Here is a 19375-nt window from a genome sequence, read left to right as displayed (position 1 = left end):
CATTTCTTTGGGCAATCACTGAGAAGTGAGGAAGTATAATCATATCACAGGAAGGGGCAGTGAATAATTGGGACAAAAATACATTCTACCACATGGGAAGATGGGATGTTGTGAATATGATTATGAGATTAAGGAACCATTATTATTAATCTTATGGGTCATTTTAGTTTCAGGAGCCTCATGGTAGGAAAAGTTAGAATAATAAATAACAAAGCATCATTTTAGTGCCGTTTCCAGAAATTTGTAGTGGTAAGCTATGCATTAATAAAATTAATCCTCTGGATGCAGAAAGACATTTTATAGGTAGATGTCTGTCATCCCAGGTTGAGTGGTGATTGATGTGTTGTGTACCAATCTTCTGTTTTGCAGTGAGAAATGTTTTAGATGAAGATAATGATAATGTTGGGCAACCCAATGAGTATGACCTGAACGACAGCTTTCTAGATGATGAGGAAGAAGACTATGAGCCAACAGATGAAGATTCTGACTGGGAACCAGGAAAGGAAGATGAAGAGAAGGAAGATGTGGAAGAGCTTTTGAAAGAAGCAAAAAGGTTTATGAAAAGAAAATAGTAACTAACTTCTGTAGTCATATCTGCCTTACATTTACTTTTTCTTTGTGGGAAAACATTTATGAACTAAGGAGGTACTTAAGTGACAGTTATTTTCCTTCTTTTGATAGTTAATGACTTTTACTACTGACTCTTTACAAATGGGACATTGAAACGTCAGCCTTCAGTATAATAGATGGAATTTTTTGTTGCCTTGCCTTTTCTTTCCTACTTAAAGCATCTGGAAATAGGAAGACAGAGAAGGTAGAGTAAAAATGGATATTTTTTATGTACTTTGTATATTGGTAATAAAAAGTAAAAGCCATAGGTTGCATAAAACTTTGGTCTTTTTAAATTTTTTTCCAAAGATTATGGAGTACTCTGCAAGTATAACCAGGCAAATTACATGAAAACATGCCTCTTTTCATTGTTACTGAAGTAATTCTGTAAGCAGAACCAGGCTTTAAAAAATGCAGCCATTACATAATGGCGTTTTTTTTCTAGTACCTTAGATGTGAGCTTTGCAATTTCACTTACTACTTTTATCCTTCAAAACTTGGGAAGATTGGTTCCAAATGGGTACTGAAAATAGACTCAACTAGGCTGTAGAAGAGAAATGTTCACCATGTAGGGAATGTTATTTTGTGTTCCACATCTGCAATTTACTGTATGTTTGAATTTAAAAGTAAAAAAACTCAAAAAACTTGACCTTTTTTTTCAAACTAAAGTCCTAGCTGATTATTTTAACTCTCAATGTGCTGTCTTTATATTAAGAATAGAGAAATGACATAACTTTCTCAAATGGCATTAGTTTTGCCTTAGTTTTTTTGACCTCAGATGAAAGTAGCAAGTTGTTTGCCAGTTGAAAGTTCAAGATTCTGGCCTCCCATATCAAGAAGAAACCACTTATTCTCCAGTTTTATGAAGTATCTTTCTGTATTTCTGTTCTAAAACTACTTTAAGCCCTATAATGCTCTTCATATTACGTGACTTTGAATTGTTAAAATGTAGTTTAGAATCTTTAATAACAGTTGGGTTGTGTACACAGAGCAGGAGATATTTATTGAAATCATAAATCACTAAGCCAAAAGAATCTTTGTTAAATGCTATTATTTTCTACTCTAAAGGAACCTAAAAATTTATATCTTAAAAGATCAAAACATATTTATAATAATATTTTCTCATTGCTTTAAAATATATCTCCCAGTAATTATACAATATTTAATATTTACTTAAACTGGAACAAGAATAAGATAAACATTTCTCTAGACTGTAACCTATTACTCTGATTTTTATCTCTTATTGTTATTTGGGAACTATTTTTCCCTTTATAATATCCCTTTAGCCTTGGTAGTATAACAAATCTACGAATGTAATATTTAACTTATTCTCATCCCTGCCACTAACTTAATCCTTGAAGTGTTACATAATCTACTCCTAGGTATATACCCAAAGGAATTGAAAACATTTCCACATAAAAACTGTACACAATATCAATAGAAGCATTATTCTTAACAGCCAAAAAGTATAAACACCCAAATGTCTATCAACTGATGAATGGATAAGCAAAACGTGGTATATCTGTGCAATGGAATATTATTTGGTCATAAAAAGGAATAAAGTACTGATACATGCTACAAGATAGATGAACCTCGAAGGCAAGTAAAAGAAGCCAGACACAAAAGGCCACATACTGTATGAACTCATTTATATGAAATTTCCAAAATAGGCAAATCCATAAAGACAGAAAGCAAATTTGTGGTTGCCAGGGACTTGGGGAGGAAGAATGGGGAGTGACTGCTAATGAGTATAGGATTTCCTTTTGAGTGATAAAAATGTTCTAAGATTAGATGGCAGTGATGGTTGCGCAACTCTGTAAATATATTACAAACAATGCATTGTACACTTTCAAAGGGTAGATTTCATTGCACGTGAACTATATATTTCAATAAATCTGTCACAAAAAAGTAATGCAAAGGGTAATACCAGTCTTTTAGAAGGAAAAAAATATTTAATATCAAAGGATATTCTTCGTAGTAATGTAATAGTTCATGATAGCTGCTTTTAACGATACAGTTTTAATGCAACTTTCATAATCATCCTGAAGACACTTTTGAGTATAACTATTGTATAAATAAATGTATAGCTTAATTGACTGAAGTGTAATGAAAATGAAAGTGTAATTGGACTGTGTTTAGATCTGTGTTTTCCAAAACAGAGGGAAAACCGGTAACATTAGGCTGTCAGTGGTCTCAAGAGCACCATTAACAAAGCTTGATTTTTTAAATTAATTGCTGTTCTATACAGTGGATAAGAGCCAATTCTCCCTGTCATGGTGTTCCTGGAACTGAAACTATATCCCAGCCTCCTCTGTCATGGTAAAAATTATCATATATACATTTCTCACCTATGTGCCTAATTTTAAAAGCAAATATTTTTTGGCTAAACTTTTGAGGGGGGATGGGTTTTCTAGGACCCTGGGAAACTGGAGACCTGAAGAGTTTTGGGGGACACTTGAACACTGACTTTGGTGTTTTCCTCTGGTTGAGGATGGCCCTATTGATACTGAGTTTCTAGAACTAGAGGATCCTAAACATTCTTTGTAATGAAAGCAGATAGATTGTGAGCATAATTATTCCAGAATGTTGATGTAAAGCTGAGAGTAAATGGGTAGTTTCTTACAACTAATCGCTCAGTGTCACCAGCACACCTCACTGAGGGGGAAACTGTCCACCAGCACGCTGCATCCAGCCCTGCTCTGTGAGACCACCTCATTCCCATTCAGTCTCTTTGTTGGCCAGGAGTCCATAATGGTGTGTGCATGTGGGGGAGGGGGATCTTTTCCTGCCAATCTACAAACCTAGCCTACAAAGCTTCACCTCTACAATATGTACTGAAAGTAAAGTGATAATAATTATGATTGAGATTATTATCGGCCACCCTAATATAATGTACATAATAAACTTTATCATCATAAACAACCACAGTTATACTCTGTTGTGCCCAAGATACTGTCTTAGGTGTCAGCAATTCAAAGAATAACATAGAGTCCCTATTTTCAATGTGCTTACTCTCTATTCTGGACAATAGGATATTTATTCATTCAGTGACAGTGACTACTAAATACCATGAAAGATACAAAAAAGAAAAAGAAATGGTATCTACAGTAAAAGATTTTACAAAGGCAATGAGGCAAGCATTCAAATAACATAGTGGATAGAATGGGACCAGTCAGAGAAGGAGAAGCTAGAGTGTAACAGAAATACCCCTCTGGCTGTATACTGAAGTATATACAGTCTCAGTCATGAGAAAATCTTGGTGTGATTGAGTTGCAGGATGAACTAACAGATTTTTTTATGGAACAAAATTTTAACTTGAAAGAATGACTGGCGGACATATTATGATTATTCAAACTTGAGTATTTGGCAGATGTTTTATCAAACATGAACTAAATGAGCCCTGTTTTCAAGGAAAACAACCAACAGTATTTGCTGTAATGCTGAAATTTGAGCTTTTAAGCAAAAATCAGAATTTTGGAAGAACTTGGATTCATCACCATTAGCTTGATAGCTTTTCAAAACTCTAGAAACTATTCTGATGATATTGTAGGTAATACGATATAATAAAATGTATCAATATTTGGAAGATCTGCAAAACTTAGTGAGCCAACATTTTCCACATAACCAGTGTATGATGTTATAAAACCAGGCATGGGTAAGAGATCCAGTCAAAGTGTAAGATGAAGCAATGGACTTAATATAACAGAATCTGTTAAGTTCATTAATATGGTTTCAGATTCCATATTTCAACTAATCTTCCAGAAACTGCAATTTGTCTATTTTTGTGACATCAAGAAGAATATCCACCATTACCTGAAAAGCTTATTAAAATACTCCTTCCTTTTCAACTACATATCTGTGTAAGGCCTGGTTTTCTCCATGTACTTTAAGCAAAACAACATAGGAGAGCAGATACAGGAATCTACCTGTCTTCTAGAGAAGACAGACATTAAAGAGATTTGCAAAAATATAAAACAATGCCATTCATCTGACTAAATTCTTTAAAATATATAATTATTTTTTATAAAATACATGTATCAGTGTGTAATGGGTTTACTCTTCTTTTTAAGTGAATTACTAAATATTTTAAAAATTTCTCAATTATAATCTCCAGTATGGTAACTGTCTACAAATACGACCCTCATAAACAAAAGCTTTTTGGGTTTCTCAGTAATTTTTAAGAGTGAAAAGACTCCTGAGGCTGAAAATTTTGAGAACCACTCCAGTAGGTCACTGTGCCATTCAGTTAGACTAGTTATGCTAGGATAACCCCAAAATCTCAGTGTCTTAACACAAGGAACATTTTCTTATGCCAAGATTTTCTGTGTTGGGTGACCCTCTAGGGCACTGTCTTCCATGTAGCAACTCAGCATTCCAGCATTTTAGAGTCTCTGCCTTCTTGCAGTTGTATCATCTGGATCGTGAGACCTTCTTAATCATGACTGCAAGGGAATACAGAAAGTAGAGGGTTATAGTGTAATTAAAGGCTTCAGGCTGAAGTGACATCACTCCTGTTTGCAGCTCATTGGCCAGAAGTAATCACATGGCTTTAACCACTAGAAGGGGCTTGGGAAGTACAGTCTTATGGGTGTCCAGAAAAGATGAGAAACAGAGTGAACACTAGTAATGTCTACCACAGTCACCAAAGGAGTAAGTGGTAAAAGAGAGTTGAGGACAAGATATTTAGTGTCATAATTTAAGGGATAGGAAGATAGATAAAAAGATTCTTCAGAGGAATTAGAAGAAGAGGAATGTTAGGAACTTTCTGTGTCACGGGAGCTGAAAGTAGAATGAATATTAAGAAGGAAGAAGTAGTTAATATTGTCAGTTGCTATAGAATGGTTACACACGTAAGAACTGAGATTAGATTTAGCTTCCTACTTCACTGAGATAATTGAAGCTATTCAATGAGAACTTTTACAAACTCTCACCTGCATCTACCCACCTACCAGCTATTCTCAAATTCTTTATCTTCTCCCCCAGTATTATAGATAAATTGTTTATTATTTTATTTAAAATCATTTCCCTAGATCCAGGCATCTCTTACATGCTTAAGGACATTACACTGGTAATTCCTCCCCCTCTCCCATCTCATCAGTTTTTTCCTATGTACTGATTCATTCCCATCATCATGTAAACTTAATAATATTTCTTCCATCTTAAAGAGAGACAAAAAAACTTTCCTTAATTCACTCCCCGCAACAGCTTTACTACCCTATTTATCTTCTCCCCTTAACAGGAAAATTCGTCAAAAGTGTTGTCTATACTTGCTGTCACCAGTGCCCATCCTTTAAGTCCTTAAAATTGTAACAGAAAAACATCAAAAGAACTAACATAACTAATTCCATTTTCATTTAAGGGACCTTTACCCATTGCTACACATAGGCTAGGATAATTTCAGAGCACTGAGATTAAATGTGAAAACAGGAATCATGTAGTTTTTGAAACTAATTCTGTGATTATTGAGGAAGTATGTAAACAATTATGTCTTATTAAAGATTTATAGGTGCATTGTGACCTGACCAAGCACAAAGAAGTTCCCAAAGCCCTTGGACTCTTACTGGTGCCCACATATTTGTACTCATTGGTCACTTCTTTGTCCCAACCCCCTCCTCTTCCTTTTGCCCTTAACATAAAAGCAGCCTGAAATTTGTTCTGATTTAAGATGGTACTTTAGGACGTTAGTCGGCCATCTTCTCGGTTTACTGGCTTTCCAAAATTAAGTTGCCTTCCTTGCTCCAACTCCTTGTCTCCCTACTTATTGGCTGTTGTGCGATGAGCAGGATGAGCCTGAACTTGGTTACAAAATCAAGCCTTTCCCACCACCTTTTCCACTGAAACTGCTTTTGTCAGGTGCATCAGTGATTTCCACTCTCCTGAATCCTATGGTCATTTCTCAGCCCTCATCCTTCTCAATCTTTCCTCAACATTTGAAACAAAAGGTCACTTCCACCTCCTTGGAACATTTCCTTCACTTGACTTCCAGGAAATTAGAATGTCTTGAGTTTTCTACCCACCTTACTCCCAGTGTTCTTTGCTTGGTATTTCTTTTTTCCATGAACACTTAAAGTGTTCCAGGGCAGAGTCCTTGGTCCTAGGTTCCTTTTCCTCTCTACATTCATTTCCTTGGTGATTTTATGCAATCTTGTGGCTCTTTTCCATATGCTGAAAACTCCTGAATTTGTATCTCAAGGAGAGACCTCTTCCCTAAGCTCCAAGCCTTTATATATCCAACTGCCTACCCAACATTTCCACTTGACTGTAGGATAAACACCTCAAACTTCACATGTTTAATACTGAATTCTAATTGTCCTTCTGAAACTTCTTTGCCCTTGCTCAGGCCACAAAACCTTAAGAATATTTATTCTTCAGTCCCACTTCCTTCAACAATCAGCAAAATCTTGTTGATTCTACTTTCAAAATATATCCAGAATCTGACTATATTTCTGCACTTCAACTGCTATCAACTTGGGCTCCCTGCTCCAACCTTTGGTCTCCTATAAGTTTATTCAGAGCACAGCAGTCAGAGTAATCCTATTACAGCTTAAGTCAAATCATATTACACCCTTGTCCCAAACCCTCCAGTGGTCTCCAGTCTCACTCAGACCAAAGCCAGAGTCTTTATTATGTCCTTTATTATCTCCCCAACCTCACCTACTACAATTTTTCACGTTCTCTGATCCAGCTGGATTAGCCTCCTTATTTTTTATCACATATGTTCCTGACTTCAGGTCTACGGCCTGGCTGTTCATTCTGCCTCGAATGCTCTTTCCCAAGATAATCACATGGATCAGACCATCACCTCCTTCAAGAGTTGTTCCCCTTGAGGGAAATGTCTAAGGCCTTTACTTGGTCACCCTATTTGACATTTCTGCTTCCTCCACTGCATCCCCACATATACACTTCTGATCTCTTATACCTAGCTCTATTTTTTTCATAATATGTATTTCTCAGAATACTGTGTAATTTACCTCTGTTCGTTTTTCTTTCTCACTTTGCTAGAATGTAAACTTCATCAAGACAAGGGTATTTGTCCATTGTTTTCAGTGCCAAATTTCCAGTGTTAAGAACAGTGCCTAGAACATAACTGGAGCTCAGTACATACTTGTTGAATGGATAAATGACTCTTTGGACATGAGTGATATGACCAAAAGAGTAGCAAGGGAGAAGCAAGATGTCAGGGTGTTCAGGAAGAAATGGTGGAGAAGAAATAAATAGATTGCAATCACTCTAGGGAAGTGTAGAGATGATAAAATCAGTAGAGGTTTGTTTTGTGTGGCATTGTTTTTACGGTGGGAACACACAGCATGTTTTATAGTCAGAAAGAAGGAATCTGCAGAGAGATTACAATGTTGTGAAAGTTAAGGAATGGGTACTTGTACTTCTGTTAGCATTTTTGTATTAGTTAAATTTATTAATACAGTGATCCTTAACCTAGCTGTGCATCAGAATCCCCTGTGAATTTCTTTAAAAAACAATAGGTGCTGGGTTCCATGAGAGACCTACTGGGTCAGAATCTCTCAGATGGGGCACTAGTATTAGTATTAAAATACACACACACACACACACACACACACACACAGCTTTCCGGTTCATGGATAAGATGCTGTTGAAGGACAGCTTTGGGAAGCAGGCAGTATAAGCCCACTTCTATATATCTCTAATGAGGAGTTCAGTCCAGGCCCAACAATGAAAAGCAAGCAGAGTTTGTGACGCCTCAAAAGAAAATTAATCATTCTGAAGTTTGGGATTAATCTGTGCGACTTTCATTTTTCATAAAGCATAAAAGATGGAAAGTCAAGAATAGAAGTAGCCAATATTCTTTGAAACCATAAAATTATACACACAGTAATTCCATCAGTGACACATATTATTCTTGAGATTTTAACCTTCATTAGCTGTGAGTTTAGCGGCTCACATTGGTGCTAATTACACTGTCAGGAAACTTCCTTGTTTGTGCCATGGGTGTCATTTTGTCTGTGGAGCCCACAGCGGAAACCTCCTATGGTGTAATGAAATTAGAAACGAACAACCAAAGGACAGGAAAAATAAATCTAATGGATGTGATATTTTAATCCATCCTTCTGAACAGATTAAAATCATATCTCTGGAAAAAAAGGCATCAGGTTGAACTTGTAAGCTGTTTAAAAATAAGCAACAATTAGAGTATTATGTTACTATTATGTAGCAAGTAATATATTTGAAGAAAAATAATATTGTCTTACATGTATAAGAAAAAAGATTAATAATAAATCAACTAAGTATTTTAGAGCTAGACAAAAGCAGAGCATCCGAATTAGCCAAGGATAGGATAGAATTAGTAAAATCTTTAGATAAAAGACTAAAAAAGGAAAACCCAACAGACTTGATCAATAAGAGAAAAAATAGAGACAACTCTTAGCAAAAAAAAAAAAAGACAAACATTAAAAATAAAAAGGGTTAGAACTACAAATATGGATGTTTTAAAATTTTGTAAGAGAGTATGTACAACTTCGTATCAATTTGTAAATGTAGATGAATCTATGACTTTCTAAAAAAAATAACTTTCCAAAGTGTACTTTATAAGACATTAAAAAGGGTGAACAGATTAATAGCCACAGAGGAAATGGAAAGTATTCACGTTTCTACTCGTAGGATAGTACCAAACATTGGGAATTACAAATGAATTATATCAAACTTTTTTTCAGCAAATAATTTCCCGCATCTTCACTCTTCATCTTCTCACCCTCTTCTGGACAACTCCTGACATTCTGTGATATTCAGCATTCACCATAAACATTGCATGATTCAGTTCTCCTTGATATCTTGGTGCTTGGACTCTTCACTGTTGGCATCATTAGGTCAGCAGGTGAACACTCAGGATTGTTCCTCTTCTGTTAGTAGAGCACCAAAAGGTAAGAAGCCAGGAGGCTTTCTCCTCATGGTTCTCATCACTGGATAAGAAATGTGGGTTGAAGAACTTGAGCTAATTAGGACTCCAGACAACCTCTGCCCCCCTTACCTCAGTGCTTAAGTGGGAGGTCCAGAATCTTCCTAATTGTGTTAGTGCTAGCTTAAGGAAAGTATATCATTGTAATTCATCTCTTTTATTTTGAAAGAGAAATTTGTTGTTCCAAAACTGAGATTAAGCAAACTGTGTGCCCAGCACCCTTAATTCCATGCTGATAAAAGTCACTTTCCTTTGACAATGTTGATTAGTAAGAGCTAACTGACAGAAGATAAAATCATGTTGCTTGCTAGGTCTAATTAATAGCCACAGATCAATCTGCCTGTTATTTTATTCTTAGATATAGCACTTGTTATTTTTAATTAATGGTTGACATCTCAAAATGGCATTAGTCATCCATACCTAAATATTAACACATGCCTTCTGCTAAGGAGATGTCCGTTTTTTGACTTAGCAGGCTTACTGGCCTGTGAAATAAACAGCTATCTGGAATTAGCAGTCTGGATGTTTATGTAGATATTCCCTAAGGAAGGATACATGTTTGTTTTCCCCAAACTTTTCTTTCAAACTAGCACACTGACTATTGTCCTCCTAAACCAATAAAAGTCATTAGCACTTCACCTTAGAAGTGTTAACAAAATAGTGAGATCAAGCCTGTTGGAGTGACAGTGTTGAGTTAATGACATTCCCTGCATCTCTCAACATGACATTACACCAACAGGAGCCACCATTGGTTCATTTTGTTCTTTTTAATTTAATTTAATTATTATTATTTTTTAAGACAGGGTCTGGCTCTGTCACCTAAGCCAGAGTGCAATGGTACAATCACCATTGACTGCAGTCTCAAATTCCTGGGCTCAAGCAATCCTCCCGCCTCAGCTTCCCAAGCAGCTGGGACTACAGGCATGCACCACCATGTCCAGGTAATTAAAAAAAAAAAATTTTTTTTTTTGTAGACATGGGGTTTCCCTGTGTTGCCTAGACTGGTCTCAAACTCCTGGGATTAAGGGATCCTGCCCCCTTGGCCTCCCAAAGTACTGGGATTACAGGCATGAGCCATCGCACCCCACCTACTTGGTTCATTTTAAAGAAGAACATTTGTGCTTCCCTTGGTGGAGACCCTGGGGAGCTGCCTCACTGGCTGATTCCTTCTCTGGGGACAGTGCCGGCGCACAGAAGAGAGCCTCCAGGGGCCACGGCCCAGGCACATGACCTTACCCTTCTGACCTCAGCAACTGGTTTGGGGTGACCCCTTACGCTAGCAGGGCCAGTCGGGTGCTTTTTCTAGGGTTTTTTTTTTTTTTTTTGAGTAGATAAGGACAGGGACAAGGAGCGCCTCGTATCAGAGGCGCTCTCTACCACAGCACTCTGGAGAGCAGGTCCCCAAGCCTCCATTGCTGAGGCCTCAGAGCTGTCTGGTTCTCTGGCTGGTCAACTCTTCCTTTCATCAAACGACCCCAGCAGCTCTTCATATTTTCCTTTAGCTAGTCAGTCCTGTCTGTTACATACAGCATAAGGAGAAACAAACCAACTTTTAGTTATTACACTAGAGTTTAAATTAAGATTAAGCTATGTAATGAACACTATGGTTGTCAATTAAGCAAATTTTGGTCATTGCTTGTTATGATCTTTCTTTTCCTTTCTCCAAAAGTTAGTAATTAAGGAGTCAGGCTGACATAGAAATGTTGCAAAGTTAATGTTTGTCTTTTAAAAGTTTGACAACGCTGTAACATGAAATTCTGGCATTTTGCCAAGTAATGAGTCTTATTTTGTTACACAGGTGCTATGTAAATGCATCCTGACTAAAAAAAATGTTCTTCACATTTTCGGGGGGAATAAAAAAATGTTCTTCAGATCTTTGGACCACAGAGTGCAAAGTGTTGCACCAACATATATTAGCTTATTATTAGAGAGTTAAGTATAGCTTTAAACTGCAGCAGCTGGGAATGGAGTTTTAGGTTTAACACACATTATAGGTAAAGAAATAACACCACCAAAGCTGGGAAGCAGAGCAAGGGCCACACAGGTCACACCGCCTGGCAGGCTGAGGAGTGCCTTTGCCTTTCCTCAAGGTTGTCCTTGGCAGCTCCTACAGCATGAGAGGGACAGAAGAGGCAGAGCGGCCTGGGACCTTCCCAGGGACTGGAGGCAGGACGCACTGCCTGCCCACCACTTCCTACACTGGCTCCATCAGGAGAAACAGGGCTGAAGACAAGGTTGGAGGTAACTTTGCAGAGGAGAAGCCACAGGCAGAACTCTCAGAACATGGGGTAGAAGCAGGCTGGGTGCAGCGGCTTACACCTGTAATTCCAGCATTTTGGGAGGCTGAGGCAGGTGGATCACTTGAGGTCAGGAGTTCAAGACCAGCTTGTTCACCAACATGGCGAAATCCCGTCTCTACTAAAAATACGAAAGTTAGCTGGGTGTGGTGGTGCCCGCTTTAATCCCAGCTATTTGGGAAGCTGAGACAGGAGGATCACTTGAACCCAAGAGATGGAAGTTGCCATGAGCAGAGAAGATTGTGCTGCTTCACTCCATCTTGAGCAACAGAGCAAGACCCCGATTCAAAAAAAAAAAAAAAAGAACAGGCAGTAGAAGCAGAGAGGGGCAACCTTTGTCCTGGTCAGTGGGGTGGGGCTGTCAGCTGAACACTCAGGAGCCTCATATCTTTGTGTGACCTCTCACACTCTAACATCGTCTTCTAAGTCACTGAATGGCTCCCAATGCTGCAAAGGAAGGAAAGCAAACAATTGGTATTTGGGAGCTCTGGGCAATAGGGGACAGCTCAGCTCCAGCCTGTTTGAATTTGTTAACTCATTTTCAGCACAGGACATGATCTGTGCCTTTGTGATCTGTGACCATTAAACACCAATGCTACGAAGTTGTACTGGCCAATGTAACTCCTAGCATCCTCTCATTTGTTCAACAAATAAATACTTACTGAGCTCCCACTTAGTGCCAAGCTCTGCTCCAGGCACTGGGGTGACAGAAATCCAGGCCATCCAGGAACTTCCTTCTAGTGTATGAATTTGTTCCACATCACACTACTTGATTTGTTCAAACCAAGATCTAAAGTCATGTTTGTGGGAGGATGGTTGGTTGTCTTTCTGCTGCCTGGCAACTATTGTTTTTCAACACTGCCATGTACACAAATGCATTAACTAATCTCTTGGGCAAGGATCCAAGACTCAGAATAGCAAAGTTGGGCTTTTGTGGGGTAAACAGCCCAAAGACAGGCAGAAATGAAGTTCTCAAGCAGATGAGACAAATGAGCATGGAAGACAAGGCTAGTGTTCTCTATACGCAGGGGCCAGCTCTTCTCATGTCTTCTTTCTTGATCTGTCGACAGCCTGATAATACCTGGAGCTGAACGTGGGAGTCAGCTCAGAGCTGTGTGGGCTACAAAAGACTCCGTTAGCTCCTCCTTACTTAAGATGTATTTCTCTTAAATAGCTAATTGCAAAGTGTCTGATACTCATTTTATTTTTTCTTTTCCATCGTCCTCAATTTTAAAACACGTTCAGGGAAAGATCACAATTCTTAAAGAATTCCACCTTCCCTCTCAGGAAGAGCAAATTGAGGACTGGAAGTCGGATGGGTTTGGGTAGCACTAGGCTGAGAGTTCCAGCCAGAATACAAGCTCGAAACTTTGGCCTCCAATAGATAAGGTGGTTTACATTATTTCTCCCATTTGCTTTAATTTCCAGAATCCAAAGTATTTCTTTCTTCTACAACAACAGTTTTAGTACTGTGAAAGGCAATGCAATTTACCATTAAATGCCAATGGAAATGCCATGTCATTACCCAGTATGGTGCAGTGCTTCATGACCTTCAGTTCTGATGATTAAACTTTGCAAGATAGGCAAATAAGTATGTCAACACATGCCGGCATCTTCCTATGCCTACAAACACTCTGCTGCTCTGTGGATTTACATTCCTGCCTCATTCCATTAAGGAACCAAGGCAGCTTACAGAAATACACAAGATGAAAAAGAAATAGATGGAGAATTGAACACAAAAGCAGAATAGAAAGCTTAAGCCAGGGATGAAGTTAATTCACAAGAATGTACAGAAAAGCATAGCTCATATACTGGTTTATAGAGGAGCAAATCCAGCTCTCAGTCTTCCCAAACAAGGGGGAAAGTCAGTTGTAAAATTCACAGGGTCCATAAATTTTAAAATAATAATATGCTTTATTTGGGGAAAGCATCGTTTTAATTGGTAAAGAGAAAATAAAATTAACTGTAGCCCATGCCTACAGCATACCAAGGAGACAGAGAATGCTGTGAACTTCAGTTTATATGTAACAGTCAATGAATACATGAGGCCACCAGACTCAGCTTCTGAGCCCAAGTCAGACCTGATACTCAATGGAGATGACGTGGAAAAGAGAGTGCAGCCAGGTCCCACCGAGGGGCAGATCACAGGTAACTTCCATCAGAGTTCGCCCAAAGAAGGAGCTGACTCCACCCTTGCCAAAAATGTTAACCTGAATCTAATTAAGCCTTTAAACCTAACTCCCAGGATACATGTAAAAATGGTAAAAAGTAGCAAGTTGAAGAGGCAAGGGGATTTACCCTCACTCTCCTAACAATGGCCTCCAACCCTCATATCTTACCATGAGGAAGGGAGTTTTATGTTGGAGGAGGCTGGAACTGGGGCAAGGCTGGATACTGCTGTACTGGAGGTTCCTGTCACCCATGTGAGATAAGCTTGGGTGACACATTGCTCACCTCAGTGTAGCTCTTTGGGTAACAGAGTCTCTTGAGTGTCCACCAACAGAGAGACTTTCTCTTAAGTGAGCCCCAGATTCCCAGTGCCCAGACTCCTGAGAGTGGGTTCTGTTCTGGCCTATAAAAGAAATTAGGAAATTGGAGATGGAAGAAAGGGAAGGAAGTAGGGGATTGTCCAGAGGTCAAGAGATGTCATTCTCCTCTAAAGTATCCTCAACAGATTTCAGTTGCCAACAGCAATCTTTCCCAAATGGAATTCTGATTCTATAGATATTTATAGGTGAGGCTTAAAAAGGGTACCATGATGAAATTAATTTTGAAATGCGGAATTAAATGGGTTTGTTGCTTTGAGACTTGACATAGCCTTGCATAAGCAAATGTGTCCTGTGAGTCTTTAAAACTGGGTTTATATATCTACTGTTTCTAAAACTTATATAACCTTGAATTTTTTTCCGGGGCATTCTGAAAATTCTGAAATACTCATTCACTCATTCATTCAACACATACTTGTTGAGCAGCTGGAACTGCCACAGACATTGTTCTTGGCATAGAAGATGCAGAGATGAATGAGACAACATTCTTTCCCAAATGGAGTTTATAGTATAACGAGATAACAGGAAATACACCAACAAAATAGAGACTACGATAGGTGTAATAAGTGCTATAGAAATAAAGCAGGGGAAAAGCATAGAGAATGGTGGGGTGGGAGCTTGCGATAGGTGTGAGGGGTGGTGGCTGTTTTAGATCCGTGGTCAGGAAAGGCCTCCCTGAGGAGTGATATGTGAATACAGACCTGAGTGAACAAGGCAGTGGCCAGGAGAAGGTGTAGGAAGAGAGTATACCAAACGGAGCTGACAAGTACAAAGGCCACGGGCAGGAAGGAGCCTGGGGAGTTCCAGAAACAGCAGGAAAACTAGAGTGCTTATGGTAGAAGGATCAAGGTGGAGAGGAGGGGTGGGAGAGGGCTTCCTCTGGTAGAAGTAGGCAGGAGCCAGATTGTGTAGGGCTAGATCATGGGAATGTTCAGAGAAGAGGTGAGCATTTAGGGGATTTTGCAAATGACAGGCTGTGAGTTACAAAGGGCAAGAGTTTAGGGTTGTGAAGGAGTGAGAAACTGAGTCATATTTGTATACCTGTTGAACACACAGGTGTAAGATAATAGATGAGGAATAAGTGAACTGACATCTTGGATTCTGGTGGTGACTGAAGCAAACAGGGGTGACAGCATGTTGGGATAAGTTGTGATACAGGGTACTGAGCTCTCATTGCAGCTTCCAACCTGGATTTGTCCGTGGGCAGCCAAGGCTTGTGGCATCCTGAAGGCAGGGAAGAGGAAGTATTACCAAGGACATCTAGAGCTCTTCAGGGCTCCCTAACTTCTAGCTGACAGCTCTGTCTCAATAGGGAAGAAGTGGTCATGTTAGAAGTGTCACCGATGGTCTACTTTCTTGAGGGAATGGGCTGTGTTCTCTTTTTCTCACATAATACCTAGCCCAGTGCTATATACATGTCTGATTATCTGTAAATATTTGTTCTGCTAAACTAAATGTATATCTTGTGACTTTGAGAAAATGAATATTCTAGAAGAGAGAGTGAGTTACACTATAGCCAACAAAATCCAAGCCCATGTCAGCTGAATAATAAATCCATACATGGGAAGCATAAACATTTCTATCATAACCATTAATAGCACTCAAATTATTAAAAAGCTTAAAAAGAACTCCAAGTGGAAATGATGAAGATTGTACATGCATGTTAATGAAATGTGTCATTACATATGCTGATATGTGTCTAAAGGAGAGATAGAAACTTAAAAATAAGACTTTCTTTGGTATTAAGTATACATTTGCATCTTTGTTTTCCGTTTTTAGTTCTATCATTTTAATTTAATTCAATATAATTTAAAAATCATTTTTTCTTTATGACCATCGTTATCCTGAAAAAAATTAAAGGCTATTGAAAATGTAATTAATCATGACCTTTAGGTAGTTTCCTGAATTGATGAACTTTTCTATATTGCTCATTAACCCCGTGTCAGACATTAAGCCCTTATGGTATTTCTGTACCATCATGGTCACTGGAAAATATGTATTGGAAGAAAGTAGTAAAGATATCATAATCATTTAATTTTCCTGCTGGAAGAAGCTTTAGAACTCATTGAGAAGCAGTGTAGACCATAGACGAATGTTGACTATAATTTGAGTCAATGATGAATTCCTTCCTCTATTATAAACCCATGTGTAAACATGGATTTTTCATCAAAAAATTCATCAGTAGCTAGTCCTTAACTCAATCTTAAGGAAACTTTGATGTATAAAAATCATAGAATATTTAAATTTTATAACATGCTTTAAATTCTATTTTGGAAAAACCAGAGAAAACAGACAAGCAGAAAGAACAATATAAAAATCACTCATAACCACTCATAGCCACCACCACCTTCAGACCATTACTAGTAACTTCCTTTTTGAGTATCCTATTCCTGTTTCACAACTGGTAAATTAAAGATTCAAGAGTTTATGTGAATTCACCAAAGTTACAGAGGAAAAATTAGTTGCAGTGGTTGTTCTAGAGGCAATGGCAGGTGTTTGAGGCCTCTTCCTCATTCACTCTGTATCAATCCAAGTACTCCCTTCCTTCCCATCTACCAATCTTGGTTTCTACCCACACACCCCTGTAATTTTTGAAGCCGCTGCTAGTTGGTAGTGGCGGATTCAGGGGATAGAACCAGTTCTTCTGTCTGGACCAGTCACTCTCATGCCTAAACTTATAAGCAAAATGAATTGCCATTGGTATCTCATGTTTCGATCTTGCTTCAGGGCACTACTTTAGAATGTGGACAGTTAATGCAAATTAATACAGTTATCAGCCCTACTGAAATCCATCGAATCTTAGTAAACTAAGGTCTTGTTTGCTAGATTTGTATTTAAAAAAGAAAAAAGATACAGTAAGGGAATAAAATAGATGCCAACTTGGCATTATTCTTTCAGTGATAAATAAAATATTCTGACAGAGGAGTTCCTGATTAAAGATGCAAGGACCCTGTCATGCTAACTGCAGCTGATTTCCTGCCTTGAAATGTCTTCCTGCTTGTGTCACTGCCAGTGACTGACAGCTGGCTTAATAATTAAATTCAAGCAATGTTTGCTTTTCTTGACCTTTACTGGGAAAGAAATTTTCAAGCTCTGGACATGAGTAGAGTGTTTTAATTTGGGGAGAATAATGTGTTTGCATCATTTCCAGCAACCTGTGTCTGTGATTACCTGTGTTATTTTACATTCCACTTCACAGCGGACTTCTAGAGGGTGGCTGGTAGTTGAAGTCACGCGGTAATTAATATCCAGCTTTGGCTCCCTGCGCATGTTTCACCCAAAAGAGGGCATTTTTGTTTCTGGTAGACTTAATAAGGGCTGTGGCAGCCCACTGTTCTCAAGTGTATCCAAAGCCAATTTATTTTGAACATCTAGGTTTTTCATAGTCTGTTAAGTTCTTTAGTCATTCTTGCTTATAAGAACAAATCGTTTTCTCCAGTTGTAACCTTGATTTACTTGCCTTTCTTTACTTACGTGCTTTTTGTTTTGTTTTCTTTTTGTTTTTGTATATGCTCTCCATCGCCCTCTACTGGGGCAGACAGGGTGGTGTAGCAGCAAAGAGCTCCCAGACCTGGGTGAGCTTCAGATTTTTATCTGGAAAATGGGGATAACACACCCATCTTGTAGAAGTGTTGAAAGGATGAGGAGAAAATATGTATGTAATGTGTCCATCAAGTGCTTAGCACATGGTGTGGTGGCACTAGATACATGTAACTGCAGCTGTTATTTTCTTTTTCTCTTTTTTTCCAAGTTATCAGCATTTATTTATTTTTATTTATCAACTTCTATTTTCAGTTCCAGGGTACATGTGCGGGATATGCAGGTTTGTTACATAGGTAAACGTGTGCCATGGTGGTTTGCTGCACAGATCAACCCATCACCTAGGTATTAAGCCCAGCATCCATTAGCTGTTCTTCCTGATGCTCTCCCTCTTGACAGGCCTCAGCCTGTGTCGTTCCCCACCCACCCCATGTGTCCATGTGTTCTCATCATTCAGCTCCTACTTATAAGTGAGAACATGTGGTGTTTGGTTTCTGTTCCTGCATTAGTTTGCTGAGGATAACAGCTTCCAGCTCCATCCATGTCCCTGCAAAGAACATGATCTCATTCTTTTTTATGGCTGCATAGTATTCCGTGGTGTATATATACCACATTTTCTTTATCCAGTCTATCATTGATGGGCATTTGGGTTGATTCCATGTCTTTGCTACTGTGAGTAATGCAGCTGTTATTTTCTTGTGTATCCAAAGTCCTCTTTGTGACCTTTCTTTCCCTTACTTTGTGGGCTCTGCAGGTTGCCCTCTTCTTTGAAATCCCAGCACCCTTTTCTCAAATCTTTCAAAGAGAATCAATTGCTTGGGAGAAAATTTCCCTTCCTTATCAGGATCAGTTTGGCTATTGCAGAACATGCTGGGGTTCTTTCTTTGTCTGGTTGGTACCTAGCTTGGATTTTCTCCAGTCCTCCCATGTTAGTGGAGGGTGTAGCCTTCAAGAATACAGCTGCCTATGGGAGGCAGCCTCATCTTTAAATGAAATTTCTGAGTCTAAGGACAAGTAAGGATGAGCCTATGTTTAGCCTATGTTTAGGGATGTCCAGATATGTTATGTACAGTGAGGGTGACTATAATTCAACACCACATTGGAACACTTCTGAAAATGAAAGAGAACACTAAAATCTTTTAAAATGCTTTTAAAATACTTTTAAAATACTTATTTATTAAACAACAAATTTTTTTGTTGTATTAGCAGACCTGCAAAATAGTTTTATTCAAATCATTTTTCAAAAATGAAATCCTTTTAAAAATATAAATACATCTGTGTCTATAATTAGCCCAAATTTAAAATTTCATTATGTTTTTAAATTTAAAAAAAAATACAAGCAGAATATTTATTCTTCATACATATTCTTGTACTTGGATCAGTTTCTTAACCATATTTGTCTCTAATTCTGTGACAGTAGTATTTTACTAAAGAATGTATTTTTAAAAATATGA

General features: G+C 38.3%; 2 protein-coding genes across 9 annotated transcripts in view; both read left to right on the top strand.

Moving 5' to 3' along the window:
- Positions 1-889, top strand: part of APLF (aprataxin and PNKP like factor) — a 111239-nt gene extending 110350 nt beyond the window's left edge. For 2 of the 4 annotated variants that reach the window (XM_003830918.4, XM_063594898.1), the window contains one exon: positions 370-889. In XM_003830918.4, coding sequence (XP_003830966.1) covers positions 370-572 — 203 coding nt within the window. In that variant the 3' untranslated portion in view covers positions 573-889. The remainder of the gene's footprint in view (positions 1-369) is intronic. The other 2 variants (XM_063594897.1, XM_008956333.4) reach the window with 2 other exon arrangements.
- Positions 890-1031: 142 nt separating this feature from the next.
- The window catches only part of PROKR1 (prokineticin receptor 1), a 79815-nt gene continuing 61471 nt past the window's right edge, over positions 1032-19375 (top strand). For 3 of the 5 annotated variants that reach the window (XM_055107881.2, XM_055107882.2, XM_055107883.2), the window contains exons 1-4: positions 1032-3363; positions 9297-9503; positions 10338-10479; positions 13818-13983. The gene's annotated coding sequence lies outside the window, so the exon portion shown is untranslated. The remainder of the gene's footprint in view (positions 3364-9296; positions 9504-10337; positions 10480-13817; positions 13984-19375) is intronic. The other 2 variants (XM_055107884.2, XM_063594901.1) reach the window with 2 other exon arrangements.

Source organism: Pan paniscus, chromosome 12 (genome assembly GCF_029289425.2).
Source record: "Pan paniscus chromosome 12, NHGRI_mPanPan1-v2.0_pri, whole genome shotgun sequence".
Taxonomy (NCBI): Eukaryota; Metazoa; Chordata; class Mammalia; order Primates; family Hominidae; genus Pan; species Pan paniscus.
This window is presented reverse-complemented; position numbering and strand designations above follow the sequence as displayed.